At 36.6% G+C, this 23562-nt stretch overlaps 2 protein-coding genes and 1 long non-coding RNA gene across 5 annotated transcripts in view; 1 reads left to right on the forward strand and 2 right to left on the reverse strand.

The window, feature by feature from the left end:
• The first annotated feature begins 1758 nt into the window (after positions 1-1758).
• LOC310733008 lies at positions 1759-3564 on the forward strand. The gene is made up of 3 exons (XR_014535610.1): positions 1759-1841; positions 1990-2037; positions 3107-3564. It is a non-coding gene; the product is annotated as an uncharacterized lncRNA (long non-coding RNA).
• A 4911-nt stretch (positions 3565-8475) lies between these two features.
• On the reverse strand, positions 8476-19311 carry rnf11b (ring finger protein 11b). The gene is made up of 3 exons (XM_083553599.1): positions 18868-19311; positions 9159-9328; positions 8476-8978 (listed from the first exon to the last, which is right to left on the reverse strand). Exons 1-3 carry the CDS (start codon positions 18988-18990, stop codon positions 8807-8809), a joined length of 465 nt encoding a protein of 154 aa, XP_083409725.1. The 5' UTR covers positions 18991-19311; the 3' UTR covers positions 8476-8806.
• Positions 19312-20497: 1186 nt separating this feature from the next.
• ttc39a (tetratricopeptide repeat domain 39A) overlaps positions 20498-23562 on the reverse strand; it is a 32023-nt gene continuing 28958 nt past the window's right edge. For all 3 annotated transcript variants that reach the window (XM_083553807.1, XM_083553808.1, XM_083553809.1), the window contains one exon: positions 20498-23119. In XM_083553807.1, coding sequence (XP_083409933.1) covers positions 23002-23119 — 118 coding nt within the window. In that variant the 3' untranslated portion in view covers positions 20498-23001. The remainder of the gene's footprint in view (positions 23120-23562) is intronic.

Genomic DNA, 23562 nt, shown 5'->3' on the forward strand with positions numbered 1-23562 from the left:
GCAAACTTGCTCATTTTGTCAGAAAATACTGTCTTTTTTTATCTGATATCCGGCAATAGTCTAAAACCCCTAATTAAAAAACATTAAGCTGGGGTTTTTTTTGTACGTTTTAAAAATCAAAAGAAATAAAAAAAAAGAGTATATCATTTTTTATTCTTTTTTTTCCAACGAGAGTTTATGGCTAAGGAAGTAAAACAAAAGAAGAAGCCCGTTAGATGTGACTGAGGAAATAACCCTAGCATCAAGCTACAGCCTGCCGTTCAATGCCAAGCCATTTCTGCTGCTGTGGAGTAAATATAACTACACGGGATGTTCGGGGAAACTGAAAAAATGATTACAGAATGCGCATTGAAGCTGGGCCTTTTTTTATTACAATGTCTGTGTAATAATAAAGATGTGAGAGAGCCTCTTCCTGGTTGCGATAAGGATTCTGAGGTAAATCGGTTTAGAGACACAAGACCTCTCACCTCTCGTGTCCTAACACTGATTATTATACACATCAACCATCAAAAAGACTCATAATGGTAAGTTTTATGGCATAATTTTATATATGCGTGAATGTTATTACTATATTAATTGATTTAATTGAAACCCGAACTGGCAAAATCTCCTATAATAACTGTTTGCTGGCTATAATACAATCTCCAGTTTTAGAGTTAGCTTGTGGCTAACCATATTTTAGTCAGAAAACACGTTTTTTATTTCCAAACGTTATGGAAACGAATGTTTTTGGTCAAATATTGGCATATTTACAGTGATGAATCCTTCATGTAAATGGTATTTACTTGACCCTTCATATATTTGTAACATGTCTCATATTTTATGTCTCATTTATATAATCCAGTCACATCAGTTAACTTTGTCGATACTTGTAAAAAATAACTGAGGTCCTATATAATATTATAATATGAATAAGATGATTTTAATGCAGACATGCAAGGACCAGGTCATTTGTCATTTCTAATTTTGTAAACATTTTGTATTTAAAGTGTATGACTTGATTTACGCTCACTGTTATATATTTCTCAATACACTTTCTAAAAACTGTACCATTGCTTGTGTAGTGCTCTGAAATGGACAACCTTTATATCCTTACTCTTTATCTTTTTACTAGAAATAAGCATAAGACGTAGTGTGTCGTATAAAACTTTAAAAAGTAATAATAATAGTAATTATGTGCCTTGATGGTTAACATGATATAAGCATTTTGATGTAAAAGCTATATATTGATGATACAATAGGCACTGGAGCCACCCATGAAAAAATGTTTATGGTCACAGTGTAATCCCTCTTTTTGTGAACGTGGGGTTATTTTCTATTGACTCAAAACCAGAATGCTCTGGTTTCACTGAATACTGATCTGGTTTCACACTTGTGTTCATTTCCACTTTTTATATGATGTCAACTGGAGATTTTCCCCTTTCTTGGGGTATAAATTTTACTGGAACAATTTCAGCATAATTGCTCAATGTTCTTTTGTCTTGTCTTAATATTTACTCTATGTTTCTCCAAGTCTCAAAAAATTATGAAAGCTCCAGTACAAAAAAAAAAAAAGATATAACATTAAAAACATAAAAAAGTATGCCATGGTAATCAAAATGCATATTTGTTTAAAATACATATATAATAAGTGACAACAACTCCCGTTCATCTTGAGTGTAGACCTGCAATAGGCCTAAATTCAGATTTAGCTGCAGATAACAAAGTAAAATGATTTAGGGACCTAAAAAGATCTCTGGTTATTATCTTTCAGAGCCGTCCTCCCTCAGCTTACAGATACGCAGTCGAAAACCTTCTTTGTTTCGGGAAATGTGATATGCCAGTCAAGTAGCTATGAGTTGGTAAAGTATTGCACAATTAACACAGTTAATAATCTCTAAAGACTGTAGAGACCGCACATGTGCCTGCTTCATCCCAGAGTCAATTGTGGTCAAACGATTGACAGAACACCAAGTAGTTCAAGTACTGTGCTTCCTCTCTTATATACAGGCATGTGTGCAACAAGTAGAGAAGACTGTGGAGGCAACGACACAGATGGTATGTTGGCTTATTATGTTAAAAAATATATATTTAATCTGTCTATCTTTATCCGATTTATTATTATTAGTAGAAGTAGCAGTAGTAGTAGTAATTAAAGGCAAGTGTTAAATATTTTACAAAAACAGCACATGCTTATGTGGCATGTGAACATTATATTTTAAATATATATATATATATATATATATATATATATATATATATATATATATATATATATATATATATATATTACAATATAGCTCAAAATACATTAATGATGTATCAAATATATATTGTTGTAATGTATCAGATGCATTATTTGATTAAATAGTTAAACATATGGCCAAAAATACGTGGACACCCAATCGTCACAACCAAATCTGTTTCTGATTCAAACTGTTGCAACAAAGCTGGAAGCACACAAGTGTGTAGGATGTATTTGTTTATTGTAGCATTACAATTTCCTTTCACTGAAGCTAAGAGGCCAAAACTTGTTCCAGCATGGCAATGCCTTTGTGAAAGTAACTTCTGTAAAGACAGAAGATGGAGTGGAAGAACTTTGGAGACTGCATAGAGTCCTGACCTTAACCCATGTGACCACATTTGGGGTGAATATTGTAGAAGAAGAATAGCCTTTATGTCACATATACATTACTGTGAAATCTTTTTCTTTGCTTGTTCAGAAGCTGGGGTCAGAGCGCAGGTTCAGCCACGATACAGCATGATGCAGCTTGGCGATACCGAGGCTTGAACCCCCCAGCCTTCCGATTAGTATCACAGTGCTTTAACCACTGAGCTATCATAAATCTCAAGCCTTGTCACCCTGACCTCACTAATGCTCTTGTAGATGAATGAGCAAAACCAAAGTATACAACTCCAAAAGGACATTAATGTGAAGAGATGCCATGTGATTTTGCATGCAGTGTAGAGGAAGATTAATGAATAGGCTTTCTGATGTTACTCTAATCATATTATTATCATTAACCTAGTAATGAGATAATATAGGCCCTGTGATAAAGTAATTGTGGCAAAAAAAAAAAGGCAACTCGATGTCAGTATAAGATTCTCTTCCATCATCCCATCACAGGTCTGACAACAATTATATTGGATGTTACTTTGCCAAAAGGATCAAATATGGTGGCACTGATTCTGGAAGGGGGTTGAACTGAAACAGTCAACCTAACAAGATGGCAGTCAGATCATAGGTCAGACTGCTAGCATCAAGAGAGGCTTTTTTTTTTTTTTTTTTTTCTTTCTTTCTTTAAAAAACAATATGCAAATAAAAAATAAGACTCCTTTGCAGCTGCACTCCCACAATGAATGGATTGGATGAAGAAAAAAAGGCAGGAAATGGATCTAAACATCAAAAACACCTCAGCAGAAAGCAGTATAACAGCACACCCATCTCCATCTAGTGAATGTTACAGGCTACTACAGTTAGAGGCAAGAACAAGTTTAAATCATAACAGAAACTGACCAATGCCGTAAAGAAGAGCCGTTTACATAGCAATCACATGAAATGCACATCGCTGTAACATTAATCAAATAAATGCTTTTCTAGTAAACATATGCAATACATGTGTGTGTGTATGTGTATATATATATATATATATATATATATATATATATATATATATTATACATACATACATACACACACACACTTTAGATGACAGGAAGGCTTAAATGCAATAGATTTGTGTGTCATATCTATCTCTATCTCCCTCTATCTATCTATCTATCTATCTATCTATCTATCTATCTATCTATCTATCTATCTATCTATCTATCTATCTATCTATATACACACACACACACACATATACAGTTTTTATTGTTTGTTTAGAATTGTTTTTATTCTACAGTGGTAGCGATGCGTGTGCGCCTTGTGAAAGCAAGCCGAGGTCTATGCAGCAGTGTTGTTGGTCTCACTTTTGTTCCTCTGCCCTCCTGATGCCAATCTCAGAGCTCCAGGAAACAACACATTGCTCAACTGCTGTGTGAAGAAACAGAACAAAACATGCTCGGGAAAATAAGGAAATTTTATTTTGCATAAGCGACCAGATGAACGAACCTGTTACTTGAAGTAGGCATGAATTAGGTGACGCAGCAATGTGCTCATGTAAATGACTAGAGTATTAGAACACTCAGTGATTGATTATTTCTGAGAAACATGGACCCACATTCCATAGGTTGCAGAAACTTGAGTCTACATTTAACTGGCCATTAATAAGGAATGAACACATCAAAACCGCACACATACCCACATATTTGCTCATGCTCAAGAAAAGGACAAAAATGGAAAAACTAAAATTTAATAGCAGCCACATTTGTGTTTCGGGTTTGTTTACACGTTTGGGGAGATTTAGGGATGGAGTTTGGAGCAGGACAAAGAAAACCCCTATCTCATGAGCAGAGAAACAGCACATATAATCAGGTTCCACTTCCTTCAGCATGACAATGACCATCTTTAACAGAACTGACAACACCACAGTTAGAAAAATAGAACGTGTCTTTTGTGCATCGACTATAGAAGAAATTTGGAAGGGTTTATACCTGAACAAAACAAGAATATCAAGGGACAGTTCAGATAAAAAGGTGAATTGAATTTTGTCATTCTATGTCTATATCATTCAGATTTCAATTTGGCTTTTTTTTTTAACAACAACAAAAAAAGGGTCAGATGGGGACACAGTATAGAGTTCAAAGGAAGTACTGCTTTCTGCTGCTGGTTAAACCAGAACCATGGTAATGAGTCCAACTTTCCTTTTTTATTTTTTTTCAGCGTAAAATCACTTCTTAAAAAAGTCATATAGATTTGCACTCTTTATGGTAATGCTTAATGAACATTTGATTAAAAGATTAGTCATAAAATAATCTATATTTACAACAATAACAACAAAAGTGTAATGTATATGGTTTAACATGAATCCAGATGCACACAGAAATAAGAATAAAAAAAAACAACACACGACACTGCAAAAAAAAAAGAAAAAAAAGAAAAAAAAGGTGACGGTTTATCACGTGATAACTGCACTCATTTCCGGATTGAGTAATTATGGTGTAGGTTTAGCCAATTATGGATGACAAGGTTTAGATTGGGCAAAAAGGGCTTTTTAATGCACACCAGCTTTTTATTGCACCTAGTAATCGCTGACTAACAAACAACAAACTTCAAACACTACAACATTTCCATACTTTAAAAAAAATCCTAATAATTACAACTTATTCTTGAATGATTATTAATGCTCATAGCAAAAAAAAAAACAAACAAAAACGCTCCAACCCAGTGCCACAACTGAATTACATTACTGCTCTTACATTTAAATAAATTATTTGGTTCTGGTAAATAGACAAGCTGTAGTATAATTAAAAGAAAAATATAGACGCAAAAGGAAAGAAAACAAAATGCTGAGCTAATCTAACAGCACTACAGAGCAGTGCTTGAGAGTCTTTACTGTATTTTGAGACAATATATTAATACACACACACAAAAAAAAACTTGACATGCAGCTTGTATGTAACTGGCTGGTGACAGACAGCTATAATGGACTAATCATACAGGACTCGTTGCCCAATTATAATCAAGATGTTTGGTCCTTTGATTGAATAAAATAAATGAATGTTAGGATACCATTCATAGTGTTCACTATATGCTCTAAGTTCTTATAGAACTCTCTCAGATTTTAATTGTGTTTGCCTTCATTCTTAATAAATAATTCTCAACTCAATACTCATTCAGACACAGGAAAAGTGATCCATTAGAACAGCTAAGAACACGCCACCATTTGGCTGTGATAGACTCATAAACCGCTTTAGCAAAACACTTTTTCAGGATAGGTACATTTTAAGGTGTTTGGTAGGATTTATATAGACGCCGTCATTCTGCATGATGCATTTTATCCCCAATACCGAATTCTAAAAGATGGTTTCAACTATTTGGCCTACCAGTAAAGCAGGAAATGTTTTAAGGTTTCAAAGCATGCTTTTAACTTCAAACACTTTTACAGTGTCTGAATGTGGCAGTACTGGATACAGGCATACAAAAAGGAAATAGAGGCTTTGTGGTTTGAGCTATCCCATGCAACCAACAGAGCATCACTTCTCCATTTCATAAACATTCAAACAATAAGATTCATATACTGAGGCTAAAATATAAACATTTCAGCATGTGATGAACACATCCAGTATTGTTACACCAAAGCAAATTTATGAATTTGTTCCCTAGACATCTACATCTAGGTGAATATAACTGAGCAACAAGCCATGAATAAATAAAATCAGTGGATTCTCTACAGATTAGTGGGCAAACTCATGATCGTGGGCAAATACACTTGTTCCACATTTCTCCTTTCCTCGTTTCCTTTCTTTGCACTCTTCCATCAGTTCCTCAGAAGGAGGAGCTAGAAAGCATGAATAGGAAATGTTGCAGTATACTTAATTAAAAAAAATAATAATAAAAAAAATGTAAAAAAAAAAATAAAAATCACGATAAATAGCTCATTACACTAAATACTCACTCTTCTCACACTAACCTCTGCCTATTTAATCACTGATAGGCCCATCTTGCATCATCTCATCACACCTGTATCACTGATAAGCCCACCTTAATGCAAAGTTTCCATCTATTGGACATAATTTGACCCACAAGAGTAAACTGGTAACATTGTTTAAACTTATGAAAGTAATTATATAGCTCAAATGGTTTATTTAAAAGCCTATAAAATGGTGAGCCACTGGGTGTAGCTAACCCATGAAACCATGCATTTCCTTTGTGAATAATATTTTCTTTGTACATAAACTTTTGAGTAAACTATAACCTGTCCACCTAAAGCAACTAGTTATAAAAAGGGCTAGAAATCCTAAATTCTTGATCCAATATGGCTGGTATGTGTACATGCACATATTTATATATTTTTATATATATATATATATATATATATATATAGTAATCCCTTGCTTTACCGCGTTTCGAATCTCACACCCCATGTTTATTGAGGAATTGCATTTGTCACATAACCAATTTGTTTGGCTGATTTTCCCGGTCTCTTGCAGATAGCACGATAGACTAAAAAAACGTATAACTCCATAAAACCAATTCCCTATATGTTGAAATAATAAAACTCTAATAAAAATGTAATTATTAATTATAAAATGAAGTAAAATGTTAATACAGTACTGTTTACATTAAATAGCATTTTTGGGGTGGCGCCCGTTTATCACGGTTTTTCGTTTATCGCGGGGGATTACTGTATACATACATATACACACATACACACAGCTCAACAAAAATTAAAGGAACACGTGTATAAAAAGCACATCAGATATCAATCGGAAAAAACTCAGGGCAGATACCTATACTGATATATACTGGGTAATCTGTTAGGAATGAAAGGATCCCACAACATTTAATGGAAATTAAAAGTATCCACCTACAGAGGGCTGAATTCAGAGACAACCCCACAAACGTGATGCGGCAGGCTGACTAACAGATTACCCAGTCCATATCAGTACACCACTGGCACACCTGCCAATTCTGGTGTTACGGCAAATGCCAGTCAAGCTCTATGATGTCAAGCATTGAGCAAAGGGCCCACTAGAGGATGTTGATTCCTCAGGCCACCCTCATGAAGTCTGTTTCTGACCAAATAATCAGAAACATTCATACCAGTGGCCTGTTGAAGGTCATTTTGTAGTGCTCTGGAAGTGCTCCTCCTGTTCTTCATTGCACAAATGAGCAGATACGGGTGCTGCGGATGGGTTAAGGACCTTTTACGGCCCTGTCCGGCTCTCCTAGACTAACTGTCTGTCTTCTGGAACCTCCTCCATGCTCTTGAGACTGTACTGGGAGACACAGCAAACTTTCTGGCAATGGCATGTATTGGTAAACCATTCTGGACCGCCTGTGCAACCTCTGTAGGGTCCAGGTATTGCCTCCAGTAGTGACACTGACTCTTGCCAAATGCAAAGTGGTGGAAAACAGTCAGAAAAGAATAAAGAGGTAAAACATGTCAGTGGCCTCCACCTGTAACCCTTTTTCCTGATGCTATACTCCGATCAAAAAGTGTTCCTTTAATTTTTGAGAAGTATATATATATATAAAAATGCACACACACCATCAAATTAAAGCATCAGTCTGCACATTCAATTCACAGTTACATTTCAAAAGTCACAGTCAAGTTTGTTAGACTGGACTGTATATTGTAATCCATCCCCAATAACAAAACAAAAAAAATTCTCAGCCTAAGGGTTCTACTTCCCAGCTTCTACTAAAGCATGTCCCACAACTGGATACAGTTAGTACGCTTAACAGGAAACCTAGAGACTGGGAGCTGAATGGAATTAGTTCAATGAGCTGTACATGCCCTTACTTGTAGAACAAGGCTTTGTGGGGAAAGGGGTCTCAGAAAAGTGCAAATTTCACTACTTGTAATTTAGGTGCAAGCATGTTTCATCTTTGTTTTTTTTGTTTTGTTTTTTTTTTTATTCACACCCCCAATGTATTACATCCAAAGAGAGGGATGGAAACACAAAACACATTTTCCACTCCTATCAGTTCTTTTTAACCGCTTTCTGCTTTCCAGTGTAAGGGGTGGCACATCACAATGGTCCGGGTTACAAGGATGTTGTAAAGAGTCTCAGTTGTGTGGCTCCTGCAGGTTTCCCTGTCCAGCAGGACAACCCAGGATGGAAACTGTCCTGCACTATACCATAGTGCTATGAGAAATAACTCTGACCTGTCCCCTGCCTATATTCCAAAAATGTATGTGTATGTAGGCAAAAAAGTTCAGTTGGTTTCGTAGGACGAGAGAAGTGCAGCATCCACAGGCTCCATACAGGAGGGGCAGGTAAAGGAGCGCATCAGCCAGTCATCGATGCAATCCATATGGTAGATGTGCATGCAAGGCAGGAACCGGATCGGATCCCCATACACAAAATCCAGCATGCAGATCACACACCTACACAGAAAGCAGGAAACACAGTAAATTCAGATACTTCATTTATCAAGCAAAGGCTTGTATTTTAATTTTATGTCGCAGGCTGCTCAGTTATGACTAAATAACTAAAATATTCTAAAATGGTTTCCTCCTCAGAGTTTCTCAAATACAACAAACAAATAAAACCTACTAACTACTTACTCTCGTATTTTCTTCTCGCTGCCGTCACTGCCGGGGTCAAAAACCCCTTTGGGCAAGTGCTGAATGAGGCCGATCCTCTGTGCAATGCGCACTTGCTCTTCCTCGGTCAGCTGCGTCGCCAACCGGGTCTGACTTGGAGTGGGGTGGTACACGGGTACATGGATCTGCTCCTAAACACACAACCACACAAATGATTATATATTACACTGTATTCCAATGACAAGCATGACACCTCACATCAGTGCCCTTACAAAACAAACAACACTCTAAATTTGCTGTCTGTGTAACCCAAATGTAAAAGTGAGTAATAATGTTCATGAAATCAGATTTCAGTAATGAAGTGGACTATGGTTATTAGTAAGCATCTTCATATTGAAAAGGAAGTTACAGACTAGTCCACTAGGGGGCAATATTTCATTTAAGCCCAGCCTCATCCCAAATCTAGAACAGTTGCTCAAAATTCATTGCAAAAGAGCCAGACTGAGAAACAGCTTATCTGTGAGAGACAAAGTGAGGTGAACAGAATGGCTGCTTTCAAACAGATGCTTACTCAGCATTCTCTACAGCCAGGGGGGGGTGGTGAAATAGCAAAAACCTCGCCAACGCTGCAATTTTATTTCTACATCATATCGATTTCAAACGCGAGGAACGTAAATGGTAGAAGCTTAAAGATTTCGAAATGTTTAACTTATCTCTGGTAACCTGCTTGACAACTGTATCCTTGCTGAAGTTTTACAATACTGTCTATTTTCAAATAATTATGACATAAATGTTTGTCTGTTGCGATAGAGTCAAATAAATAAAAAAATAAAGCCTATATTATCTAGATAAAAAAAATAAATTACTAATTCAGAAAGACACATCCCTCAACCTGAACCTTGCTTTTTGACTTGCTTTTCCCAAATTTATTTTATTTTAAGAAGGACAAACATCATATAATCGTGTGAACATTTGACTGGAAACTCGTCAGAACGAACAAAAGAACTAATAACAGACAGAGTAAAAAACTGAGAGCTCGTCCAGAAGCTGAAGGGCCGCGAGTGAACTATAGTTTCCGAGGATCATAGATCAGATCAAAAGTCAGGAGATCAGGTTCCTTCTCTCCCTCTCTCATACAACTCGACACATACACGACAGCCCATAATCACATGCTGCCACGTCAAGCCAAACAAGTTAGTCCACCTGCTCAAACACACACACACACACACACACACACACACACACACCACATTGGTTTTACTACCTTTGTGGGGCACTTCTTTATTTCGGTAGGTAAACGTATAGGCACGTCTACGCTTTGACTCCTATTGACGTGTAAACCTTTTGGCATTTTCTTTTGGCAGGACAAGGAAGCGCACAAGGAAGTCTGACGGCACAAATAATGCAGTAAAGTATCAGGTGGCAACACATTTGGATAGTGAACAGAAACTACTCAATATAAATAAACAGGCACAACCGTTATTACACTATGCTTTAGGCTTAAGTGTAAAACTTTCCAAGATCCCCCCGGCATATTCCTGAGAAGCTAATGTCATTTTGCATCTGAAATAGAGGCACTAATAAATGGGACAATAGTACACATGTAACATCCTGTTCAAGTTAAGCACCATTATAGTCAAGATTACATGCCAGCACTGGCAATTTTGTATTTTTTTTTTTTTATTTAAAATAGAAAGCTAGATAGAGCTGCACTGATCTTAGAGGGTATTAATATTTTTCTACATAGACTTAAATAGAACAAGGCATAAAACAAAAGATAATGCAGCTAATCAGGAAAGCCTTATAACTCAAGGATTGCATTACTGTAATAAAATTATATAGTACAAACCATGCAAAGCACAATTGCCACATTGGTCACTGCTCAGATATGCCACTAATATATTCGAATCGTCTGAAACCTACACACTCAAAAACATGCATTCGAAATTCTTCAGTTCAATCCCAACAGGAGGTTACAAATAGACACTGTAAAAATAGTCCGTGCCCGCCAGAACAGTAGACCCCATGACCTTGGAACACGTGGCAGGATTTAGCTGAAATGGCCAAAAGCAGCTGGAGAAAAAAAGAAAGATGGCAGTGTGTTTGGTAGACAGAGAGGAGAGTGCAGGCTTAATGTTACTGACAGCTGTATGACAGGTGCATGCATACACACTACAGCATTGATCAGCATTTTTGTCCCACAGGTGTGTGTGTGTGTGTAAATAAGTGGACAAATGTAAGGACCAGGACAAGAACATGATCTCTTACAGGCGTCTCGCAACTGACACCTCTCTATTACTTAATCATGGGGTAGGAAGGCACTGAGACCCTCCTGGGTCACACAAGCTCTTACTTATTTAGTTCTGAGACAGTTTTCATTTCAGCTCATCTCCTGAACCTAAAAAAGAAATGGACAAATTGTCCCACTGAAACAATGGGTGGTAGTGTGTTTAAGAATAGGGGGTGGGGGCAGAGGGGTTGAAATGAGAGAGGGTCTACATTGCAATGAAGAGGCGGAGATCTTTCTCGTCTGGGCCGGACATGGTGTAGACAAAGAGTGCCGTCTTGAATCCCCCCACCTCCATTTGCACTACAGTCAGACAATGAACGTGACATCAGCCACATTCCTCTGTGTGTGTGTGTGTGTGTGTGTGTGTGGGGCAGACCAATGCAAAATCAGAGCATGATTCAGATTTAGCATACAGCCAGATGACACAGACCTACACGGAAAATCGAGCTTCTCAGAAAGTGTCGTTACCTGTTAAAGTGAAGCCTCGGGCTTATTCCGAGTTACTCACACTTGCTCAAAAGAGCTCACACCTGAAGATCCTGCCTATAGATATCATATGATAAAGACAAGAAAACTAATAACTGACGAGTCTGTAAAGGAACGAACCTGAAAACCGGAGTTTAATCGCTACATTTTAGCAGGGTCTCATCTGAATAAAAGCTAATACCTCTAATAAAAGCCTGTTAACTGCTCATATATAGCAAATTCTAAATATTTAAGGAAGTTACTACACACTTCAATTTTAAGGAAATTCAACACACAATACAGCAAACATTCTCAGATAATATCATGCATGCAGCATGTGTGCCCCTCTATTGCTCATACACGCATATGCAGCAGAGAAGTGAAACAGGGGGTCTTTATCTGAGAAAGTTAAACAAACAGTAGCGGATTCAGCCGCATGTCAGCAAGGTGACAAACCCACAACTTGTAACAACACATGATGAATTAGGACTTTGTGACTGTTTTTCTAATGAACAGGCACATACAGTTTCAGCAATAGTTCGTGTTGGTACCCGTCTAACTAATACACCTGAGGAGCACGAGTCTAGTTCCAGCAGGGTCTGTACCAAACTTTAATGGCTTTAACAGATGGATTTTTGTTACTGCATCAAGAGATACTTGCTAATAACAAATTTTAAAACATTATAAATTGTAGCCAGTAAGACTTTTCTCTAGGACACAAGAATAATGCTTTATTACCAGGGACATCGACAGAGACATTAGAGCTACATATAATCTCCTCTCTCAGCGATTCAAACACATGCTACCAATCCCTAGTCAGTATAAATCAACATGACTCTTCTTAGTTTTAAGTTTAATTTATAATCTTAGCATTGCCACTGCTGCCACGGCTCACTAATAATTATATAAATTGTACATTTCTAAATAGGTTTTAATTCATTAAGAAAAACTAAACAGATGTTGGGTGATAAATAAGTTCACCTGCCTCATATACAACTACACTTGCAACGTTTCAGTCTTTCCCCGCACCCAAACGCCATGTTCAAATATTGCTTTCGTTTTGATTTGCAGTTTAATTCGGAATCGGTTGATTAAATATACAGGTTGTATTTGATAGCAAGAATGACAGAGGGACTTGTAAAGGGAATCTATTGCTCAGCAAGATATTTCATATCAGAAAGATTTTTTATATAAATATATTAAAATACCAAAGAAGCAATAAATACTCTGACACTTGTGGGTTGTAGCGATGTTTTCATTTCCTGGATGCTGGTGATAAATCAGGACACAGTAACATTGTTCCATACACTAAGAATAGGAGTTTTGGGGACTGGTATGCGCTTTATAGTGAATATGATGAAAATAACCAGGTTTCCCAAACCATAATTTGCAGATGGTGATATTTTCCTATATCCAATATTAAACTGTTTGAGGAATACATACACTTTTAGTTAAGAAATCAAAATATGAACTCGTGCGCACCAGATAAGACAACATGAACAACAAAGAGATAATAACACGTGCATAAATGGGTTGGTTTATTTATGTGTATTTAGAATATTTATTAGAAGCATCACTGCTTTCTCAAATATGACCGTAAGCTACATTTATAGGGATAATCATGATACTGGTCTAATATATTAGTATTATGTGGCAGGTGCTAAGTATGGTTGTTTTTATTCCACCGTTGGACAGCTGCACTGGAATCCTATTGGTAGAGATATTTAGTGAATGAATAAGTTAGAAAACAACAAACGGATATTCTTTAAGCATGAGCATAAAACTGCCCGTTGGACAAACTGAATAGCGATACCACAGCAACGCTGACATAAAACCTGCAGGTATGATGTACAACAGAACACGCTATACGTTTGTAGTCTTGTGCGATGCGGTTCATTGTAGCTCTGTAGAAGAGCTTGTTTTTTAATCAAGTGCTTGCATGCGACGCATGAAAATGACAGGAAAATGCAATGTGTGAAGTGCCAGCTGTCTCGACTGTCCAGTTTTTTTAATCACAATACCCGATCTAAATGAGGCTTAACTTCTTTGCTCTTCGTAAACATGGATATATGCATTTACTGTCTTGAAAAGTGAAGAAAATCAAAGACAGGCTGCGCCATAAGGTAGTGAGCAAGGGAAGGGAAAAGTAAACAAGCCTGCAGCGAGAGAGGGGCTTTTTGGCTTGATTATAGCCAGCGTGCCACGCTTAGCTGAGCTGTGTCTCACACCCACACAGCTTCTTGTTCTCTGAAAAAGAAAGTAAAAAAAAAAGGGAGGGAGGGACAGGCAGACGAGTGCACTGCAGGCCAATCAAAAAAAACAAAAAAAACAAAAAAAAACAGGCAGCTGGAGACTGGCCAGTAAGGATGCAATCAATATGATAAGGGAAGAGGAGGAGGGGGTGGGGGGTCATTTGTAAGCCTATAGGGAGGCGCTGTCATTTCTAACAATCCTTTTGACACACATTCATGTTCCCTCTCAGACTCACAATTACACTTTGCCTCCTATGCCCAGTCTGCTGAAATGAGTCAGCATTTCCAGCCAACTGCTTTCCAAATACTTCTTCCCTAACAACTTCCCTCCCACAAAATCCTTGTCACATCAATACAATACTGCTTCAGTAACCGTCTCTCACAGTCTGTTACTTATTTGCCAATTGAGGCTTTAGAAGAGTTGATGTGAAGCTAGAGAAGTGTGTACTGAGTTGGAACAGGCCTCTATTTGCACTGCTGAACATGGCAGGATTCAGAAAGCCTGAGTAGTCCAGTAAGCAAATGGCCACTAACAGAGACTCCTTTCCTCCTGCTGTGCTGTTCTTTTTTTCTTTTTTTGTACTAGAATTGTGAAAGGCTTCACTTCATTTAGACAGCTGGGAAAGTCTGAAACATATGGATCTAACACAGACAGCATCCTGGGAGTTCATTGGTGAGGTCATAGACTTTGTTTTGGTCTACAGAGAACGAGCTGGAAAAAGACATATCTTTATTAACATGAAAACCTGTTCTGTTCCTACAAAAGGTTTATATCTTTATATTAAACAAAAAAGCTTGAACGAAAAGCTAAGAAGCTCCAAGTGTTCCAGACGAGGCAGGAGGGGAAAAAAAGAAATACGTCAAGCATACTTGGCAGCTGGCACAGGAATGTGCTGAGATTGAAAATGATTTGGGTTGTGGAGTTGGCCTGTGTTCCCTCTTTGTCTGCGCCACACGGATCAAACAGACCTCCTAGCATACAGCCAAAAGAAGGCTTCTGTTAAACACTGCTGTCAGGATACTGCACGAAGCAGCAGCCCTGTCTGTACGCTGTCCACTTTCCTGCATTTTCACTCCTCCATCTCATTCACAGGCCTTAGCTTACAATTATTACTCTTATACTAAGCAGGAAAGAGGCCAGTCCTTATGGGAAAGCACCGAATTATGAACAGTGTTTCTTTCTCAAATACCACAGAGTTACCTTTAGTAGGTTATGCATGTTATTAGACAAAGTGCATGAAGAAACAGCAGTGGGGAAGTCTTATATAAAATAACTTCTCCATCATCAAAACCGAAGCACAAAATGTTGGCTTATCTGCTGCTACACCACAGTGCCAAACCTTTCCTTGTTTCCTTGTTTGACTTAAGTGTAGCTCGCAAAACACCATTTTACAGACCTTGAAATGCAGAATACAGGCAGTTTTCAAACTCCAGCCACATTAGATCAGAAGTCTCAAAAAATAAGACCTACAAGATTTTGATGTAAGAGCATAGACAAAGATTTTCATCTGTCAGTCAGTCCAAATTCTAAATAAATGATTATTAAAAAAACCTTGACATGCAACTTTTTTTCTTAGAAAAGATAACAAATATTTTCTGTCTTGCTGTCTAACACCTCAAAGGTGATTTCTTATTTCACCATGAGTAGCTCATGCTCAAGCAGTTATTGAAGCAATACGCCAACATAATATTACTAGACAAAAAAAAAATGATGTCGAAAACATAGCATCACATATATCTTGATATCATATCAAAATAAGAAGGCGTTTGTATATTTGTAAAAACGACTACTACCATTGTAGAAATCTAGCTTGTAGAGGGACCAAATGTATCCTTTTAATTAAAATGTTTAGGTAATAACTAGACCATTTCACAGCTGCAAATAAAAGTGTGAAAAATTCCACTAAAATCGATCATTCAATAAAGGCAAAGAAAATTCATTACACTTACTTTTAAGACTTTCAAGTTTTTGCATGTGTTCACATTTACAGACAATCTTGCCAGTTTTCTCACTAATTGCTCTAAACTAATTAGATTCACTGCAAAAGGTAGCTTCAAAATACATTACCAGTCTACAGAAGCAGCAAAGAATACCCCAAAAACTCCACGAACCACCGCCAGGTTTGATCAAAAAGTCTCATTTCATTTTCAAATAATCCACAGGGCATTATTCCACAAGGAAAAGTATCATTCTTTCCCAGGTAGGCTTTTGACAACTCCATTCTAGCTTTTTGACCCAGTCTCAGTGTCAACAGCGTGGTCATTCATGGTTTCCAACCATCGTGCCCCCTTTCAGTCAAATTGCAACAGGTAGGGTGAGCAGACACTGCTGTAATTGAATTAGTTTCAAAATTGGTCATGGTTCTTTGTCCAAAATTCAAACAAAACCTTACTTGCAAAGTCTAATCAAATCATTATAGTCGTTATCTTCAGTGCCATAAGCTGCAAACTCATCAATACCATAACATACAGTGAACACAGGAAAATGAAAATCTCTAAAGATAGACTTAAAATTGTCCATGCTTTTCCAGAATCCTGTTTCATAAATTGTCAGGCAATTTTTTTTCCTTCCTCTTTCATTTTTCCATTCTCAGTGTGCAAAAACACAAAAACTGAGATTATGTATAAAGATTTTTAGCGATAATACCGAACTGCCAGCAATGAGTTTTCAAACAAGGAAAACACAATACTGTTTTTATACTTTCTATATAAATACTATTTTTTTTATGAATATCTAGGTAACGTTAAAGGGTCTCAATAGTTCTGGTTACAAATGTATAAGTGACGGTGGCAGCGCAATCCATTTGAAAACAGAACAAAATTGAAATGGCAAATCAGGTTTGAGATCATGCTAATGCTAATTCACATGTATTTAGTATTTTGGTTGCCATATAGTTCTCAAAGCTGATTGGTAAGCAATATTGTAGTTTTTATAGTATTTACTAGCATAAGCAATCGGTTTGTAAAAAAAACGTGTTTGTTACTGAAAGTGAACAGTTTTTATAAATTTGGAATCTATCGTTTTGTTTTTCGCATTTATTATTCTTACAGAATTTTCAAATGTCCAGCAGTGTATTTGGCTGAATTGTGGCTTAGACTAATCACACAAGCACCAGTTCACTGATATGCAGCCGGTACTAAACCAGCAGTGGCTGCACAAAAGTGATTAAACTCTTAGGAGCCAAGCCAATAAAATATACTGGCCATAACACATGTAAGCTAAACTAGTTGTATCTGAAAATTGTGCCATTCTATTTTCTCACACTGTGCTAAGCATAAATGTTCACCTCCTCATATGAACAATGTGCTCAAACAGATCACGTTCTAAAGCTTTGACTCTCATTCTAATACCACCAGCAACACCTTGTGCTTTTCATAATGCGGATGAAGAGCCAGAGGCTCTGCTGTAACTCAGCACAACTGAGATGTATAGCTGCACTGCACACAGAGACATTGTAATCACTCCCGTTAATATGACGCTAAAACATTAGTAACTACTATTGCAAATTTTCTTCTTTTGTTTGGAAATAATCCAACTATATTTTATGTTTGAGATGATAGAAAATAATTGAACACCACTGGACCCCTGACATCACTGAGGCACACAAGCACTAACTGAAACAACAAAGACACAACAACAAACAACAACCTAACAACACCATTATAAAAAACAAAGAAACAAACAACAACAACAACAACAAAAAACCACATGCCAAACATTCCAACACTGAAATACTTCACATGTTTCATGGTTGATTGTTTCTTCAGAGCAGAGGTGCCCAAACCTTTTCCTATGAAGGGCCAAAAATCTAAATGATTGAGGACTGTGGGCCAAAAATAAATGATGCACTATATCATTATATTAAGATGAAAGTTACTCATCTGATTTATAATTTAACATTTTAAAATGAACAGAAAGTCAATCAGAAACAATCCGATTTATTGTACAACACAGTTTAATACCTAATGCAGCTATTCAGTGACCTCTAATGAGACACGTGAAGCTGGTCCCCCTTTTTTATCTTCTCATACATGAAAAGGGCCAAATGAAATGAAATTTGGGTATTTGGGTAGTTTGGGCATCTCTGGTAAAGAAATATTGTACATTTCCTACTACTTTGGTTGGTGGCTGTAGGTACTTTTCTGACAGGGAGTCACTGTATGTCTCTGTACTTCTGATAAAAGAATATAGGAAGCACATACGGGGATTAACCAAAAAACAATCATAAAGCCCACAACAAAAGGGAGTAGTTAGTAGTTTCCGGGTGTTTTAAAAAGCCTGGTGAATTAATAGGCGAGGAATCGAGGAAAATGAGACAAGACTGAGGCAGTGAAATGGCCGGTTTAGAAAGTGTGCCAAGTTTAAACACCTTGTCCGTCCGCAGACAAAGAGAATTACTCAGCTAGCCTGGTTGGAGCTACTACACAACAACACAAGGAACTTGGGCACAATATAAGCAATAATCAAAGATGTAACATCAATATCAGTAGCTCAAATGTTTTCTTCTCTACATGACGTGCTTTGTGTTGTAACATTGTGATATCATGTTGAACAAAAAGCTCGCCTCTTGAACACGGGTGCTAGCAAACCCGTTACTTCCGACTATCTCGGAGTTGTCGTCTGTAGACTCGATACGGAGCACAGAAAACAGTTTAGCAGCTGGGTGTTCAAACAAACCCTCCATTTCCTAATAACCCGACTCTCCCGAGTAAGGCCTCTTACCTGGTAAGGCGGTGGCGGTTCCTGGTCCGGATCAGTGCCGTCGCCGAAAATGGCTCTGTCTGACTGCGACTCATGAAGCAAAGAAATGTCATCCGAAGCAAGAGACTTTAAACAATTACCCATCTTCCTCTTCAACTCCGCCAAACACCTCACTTTACAGATATGAAATGCGAAATGGCAGTACTTTTTATGCTCCTTACACGATTTTGTGACACTTTAACGTACGTCGAAAGCCCGGAGAAACCCTCTGTCTGTCTCCGTCTGTGCTCAACAAAAACAAACCACACAAAGACACAAAGAGCTGGTGGAATTAGCAGCTGTGCGAAGAAAGAAACAAAAAAAAAAGGCGATTTTTTTGTTTAAAGGAAACCGATCTTCCCTATCAAAAATTCATCCCAATGACTTAAACGTCCTCGTTTCTAGCTAGTTAGTGTAAACAATCCCGCACAGCGCTCAACAAATTCCATAATAGCAAATGACGTGCTCTCAGTGGTCAGTTGATTTTTTAGTCACAATGAGCTCCGCCTCCATAGCAACAACCAATCAAATGACGTCTTCTTCAACCCGGAAGTCAGCTGGACATCATGTTAATGAGACTTTAAATGTTGACAGTTTTTGGATATAAAGCCAATTATATTATATTACATTAAATTATATTATCTTTTTCTTCTTCTACGTCACTACTTTTATTTGCATATGTATTTACCCTTTTGAACCTTTCAACAAATACTAACAGAAATAAAATGGATGGTGGATTTAGGATTATATATCATGACTCTAGGAACAAATAATCCAAATGACTGAATTTGATTGGTTAATACTGTAGTTCAAATGTAAGCACAAATATAATTTGGAATTGCATAAGTATTATGCCCCTGACAGGTAACTGTCATTAGAAGTCACATTATTTTTACTAATTAGTTGAATGACGTGCATCCCTTTTACAATGAGGCCTCAAAGTTTCTTACAGAACATCTCTTGATTGCAAATCATTATGAGTCAATTATTATTGGAAAAAAACTGATAACCGAAGTGTAAACAGGCCAGAAAGGCTTGTAAGTCTGTCCCTCTCTATGTCATGTATGTACATTTTAATGATAGGCCTACCTCAGTTTCAGGTTTTAAAAAGTTAGTCATTTTCTATAGGAACTGAGAACAATTGCAAATTGTAAAGTATAAAAATGTTCTGTCAGAGAAAAGAAATGATAACTGGTGTGTAAGAAATAATTTATATTTTTGAACTGATGTGTAAAATGGCTTGCAAGGCCTGTAACTCTGTCCATCTCTATGACATCATTTACAAATTAATGATACACCTACCTCAGTTTCTATTCAAATCTGGTCCCAGTTGCAAGCTAAATTAAACTGTATTAAACTATACTATGCTCTAGGTGGCTATTAAAATTTACATCTATAGAACATTATGTATAAATCAAGGCAATGCAAAACTGAGAAAACAATAGAGGCTAGGTAATAAATCACATTCTCTGTTGAAAAAAAAATGGTGGAAGAATTACATCATCAGAAATGTTGATCGCACAGGAGCCATAGCCAATATAGTTTGTTCACAACCCATTCTCTGTAAAATCATTGTACAGGAGTAATTCACTGAAAAAAACATGAAAATGGAGGCATTGTAAATGTAATCACCTTTAATTCAAATTTCTTTTCCACCACCTTTGATGAAATATGAATTTCAGTAGTTTTACTGTACATTGATTGAAGTCCTTCATATAAAAAAAAATAATAAAGTATTTCTTTATCTTAATCTCCACACTGACACTAAAAACAACAAGAGAGAGCTAAGTATAAATAATGTAAATATTAACAGAAACAAATCTACTACAACTGTAAGACTTATTGTTTAGTTTGGCTTGCCTTTAAGTGTATGAATAACAAGGGCAAAAGAACATCCCCACCCAAAAAAAAAATTATAATACATTGCTCTTGGAGAACACAAGAAAGTTAATCCATAAACCAGCTAATGTAAACACAAAGTTTAAAAATAGACCTTTCTCTGACAAATATTGAAAATATCAGTTTTCTAATTGAAATACATTCATATAGACTGCATTTCCGTGGTTTTCATTTGATAGATTTAGGCTCTTGATTGAAATAGGAGCAATCATAAAAAAAAAAAATAAAAAAAAAAATGGAATTAAAGTTTTTATCTTTGTTTTTAGCATAAGGCTATAGTGGAATTTAATGCATTTCCCACAAATGGCTAGAGCAGAAGGTCCTGTATGCCATCCTCCAATATGAAAGACTTTGCCGTTTGTTTTCGCCTTGATTAAGTCCACAAGAAGGAGACTGCCTTTTTAAAAGACACATTCAGCAGTCCAATTGAACTGGGACACTTTCACAAACTTAATATCACGGACAACTAATGCTAGAAAGAAATAACATCAAAGAAAGACCAAAAAAACATCCAGAAACTCAAGTTTACGTTTACATACAGTTTGTAACTTGTGCTGGAGGTGCCGCCTACACAACAATGAGATGGCATACACAAGCCCGCTATTATAATTACTGTTTTTATATTAGTGAAATAAAATAATAATAAAATATTGTTATGCACAAGTTTCTTTTAGAAATTACAAAATAAATACTCATCAATCAAGTTTTAAACAAAAGTCCAACAAGCAAACAATAATATCAAATGTATGAATTAAATTTAATACCAAAAAAGAAAAGAATTCGGATTTTAGTAATCATTTATTCAACACATTTACATCTACTTAAATAATTGGAAACCAAGAAAATTACAGTTTTATATAAATCAGTCAAAAAAGTTGTTTTGGCAGCTCTGTTAGAAATAATGAAGCTTACTATATTCATTGCAGTTTTCAGTAGTGACACATTGTTACAGTTTGATTAGAGTAATTTGTAAATAGTTCGAATATTTTATTAACTGAGTTACTGTGAGACAATAATAAACAGTAAAGTATTATACTATATTTCTATTGTAAAAAAAAGAAGCATCATTTCTAATGTCTTCTAATGTTTTTTTTGTTGGTAAATGAGTTGAGGGTTTGGATGCTAACTTCATTTTACTGTTAAGCTTTTTATTTATTTTTAGATAAGTAATTAATCAATATAATCGTTTCTGATTCAGATGGTCATTTTGTCTCTTTACTTGTTTACTTGTGGGTAATGCTCACAAAGGAAAACATTTTCAGCTACCCAAACTCAAAAACCACTTTGTTAGGAGACCCTGTACACTTCCCATTCGACAGTAGACAGTAGTGCAATGCACACAAATCCTTCCTGTCAAAAGCTTTAGATAATGGTCACATTGAACAGAATAGGGAATAAGTGTAATTTTTGTGACTTTCACTGTGGTGTTGTTGGTGCCAAAGGGACTGGTTCTGGAATTCGTAGGTTTTCTAGAATTTTCTTACTCTCCAGTAAACTCACAAGAAAACATCCAGTGAGCATCAGATTTTTGGACAAAAACACCATATTTCTGAGAGGTGTGAGGGAAAAACAATCAGATTGGTTTGAGCTGGCCGGGAGTCTATAGTAACACACATAATATTGTTTTTTCAAGCAGAAAAGCATGTTATTTGACATAAACACTAACCGTAGCACTTAACCTGCATGCGCATGATTGTATCCTGCTTTGCGCAGTTGCAACATAATTAGCTGAGTGGATAATCAAAGAATTATAAGGTATACAGGTGTTCCATGTACAGTGGCCTTTGACTGATTGAACAAACATATCCTAATTTTTGAGGTCACAAAGTGACTACAGTGTAGACTCAGAGAGCAAAGCCTGTATTGACCTGCTAAAATGAGGTAAAACTCACTCACTCAAAAAAAAAAAAAAAAAAAAAGACTTCGGGCACAAGTGTTTCTGTATCAGCACAATGTTTCGCGTCTTATTCAGAGCTGGCTTGTTGCTTCACACTGCATGCATCTGTGATTCCATGTATTGTATTACTGTTTCTGATATATAGAAATGCATTTTGTGTGTTACAAATAATGCATATGAGTGAGTGAAAGAGATTGAGCTTTCTCTCCTTAGATCCTCATTCCTGTTTATCTGTTGTGTGTATTTCTGCACCTGTGCAGCCTCCAAACAGCTCTTTAGGCCTGAGTATGGCATATGTTGACCCTGTGTTACCGTGGACGTTAAGGGCTTGCGGGCGAGCAAGATTCCCCATTCTCCTCTGTGGCTTGTGCTTTGTGAAGCGCCGCCTGGATCCGGAAATGAGTCCGTGACTCCATTGAGTAGTTTTTATAGTTTTGCCTGTAGAGAAAAAGAACAGTGCTCAGGTCAGGAAAATGTTGCCTGTGCCATGTACATTGGCTACATATTAGGGATGGTATAAAAATACACAAATCATAAATATAACCGATATAAATAGAAGGTACACTATTCATTATGTTTTTGTCTATAGCTTTTTATAATGAGGTGTGCAAAGTAAGTGGGATTGCAAAAAAAGAAGTGCAAGTGTGAGGTTATTTTTGTTACATGATGATACCATGAATGTGCAGCACAGCAAGATGGATTATGTTATTTTTTTATTCTTAGTAACTGATAAGAATGGTGGTGGTTTATATTAAGTAAGTGTTTTACTTATTTTCTGGGACATAGAACCACATTTCTTAGAAAATGTTATCGGCAGGTACAATACACATACAAATAAGAACACACAAGCGAAAACAAAATAAAAATTGCAGCAGTGCTGG

Source organism: Silurus aristotelis, assembly GCF_946808225.1.
Source record: "Silurus aristotelis genome assembly, chromosome: 11".
In the NCBI taxonomy this organism is placed as follows: domain Eukaryota; kingdom Metazoa; phylum Chordata; class Actinopteri; order Siluriformes; family Siluridae; genus Silurus; species Silurus aristotelis.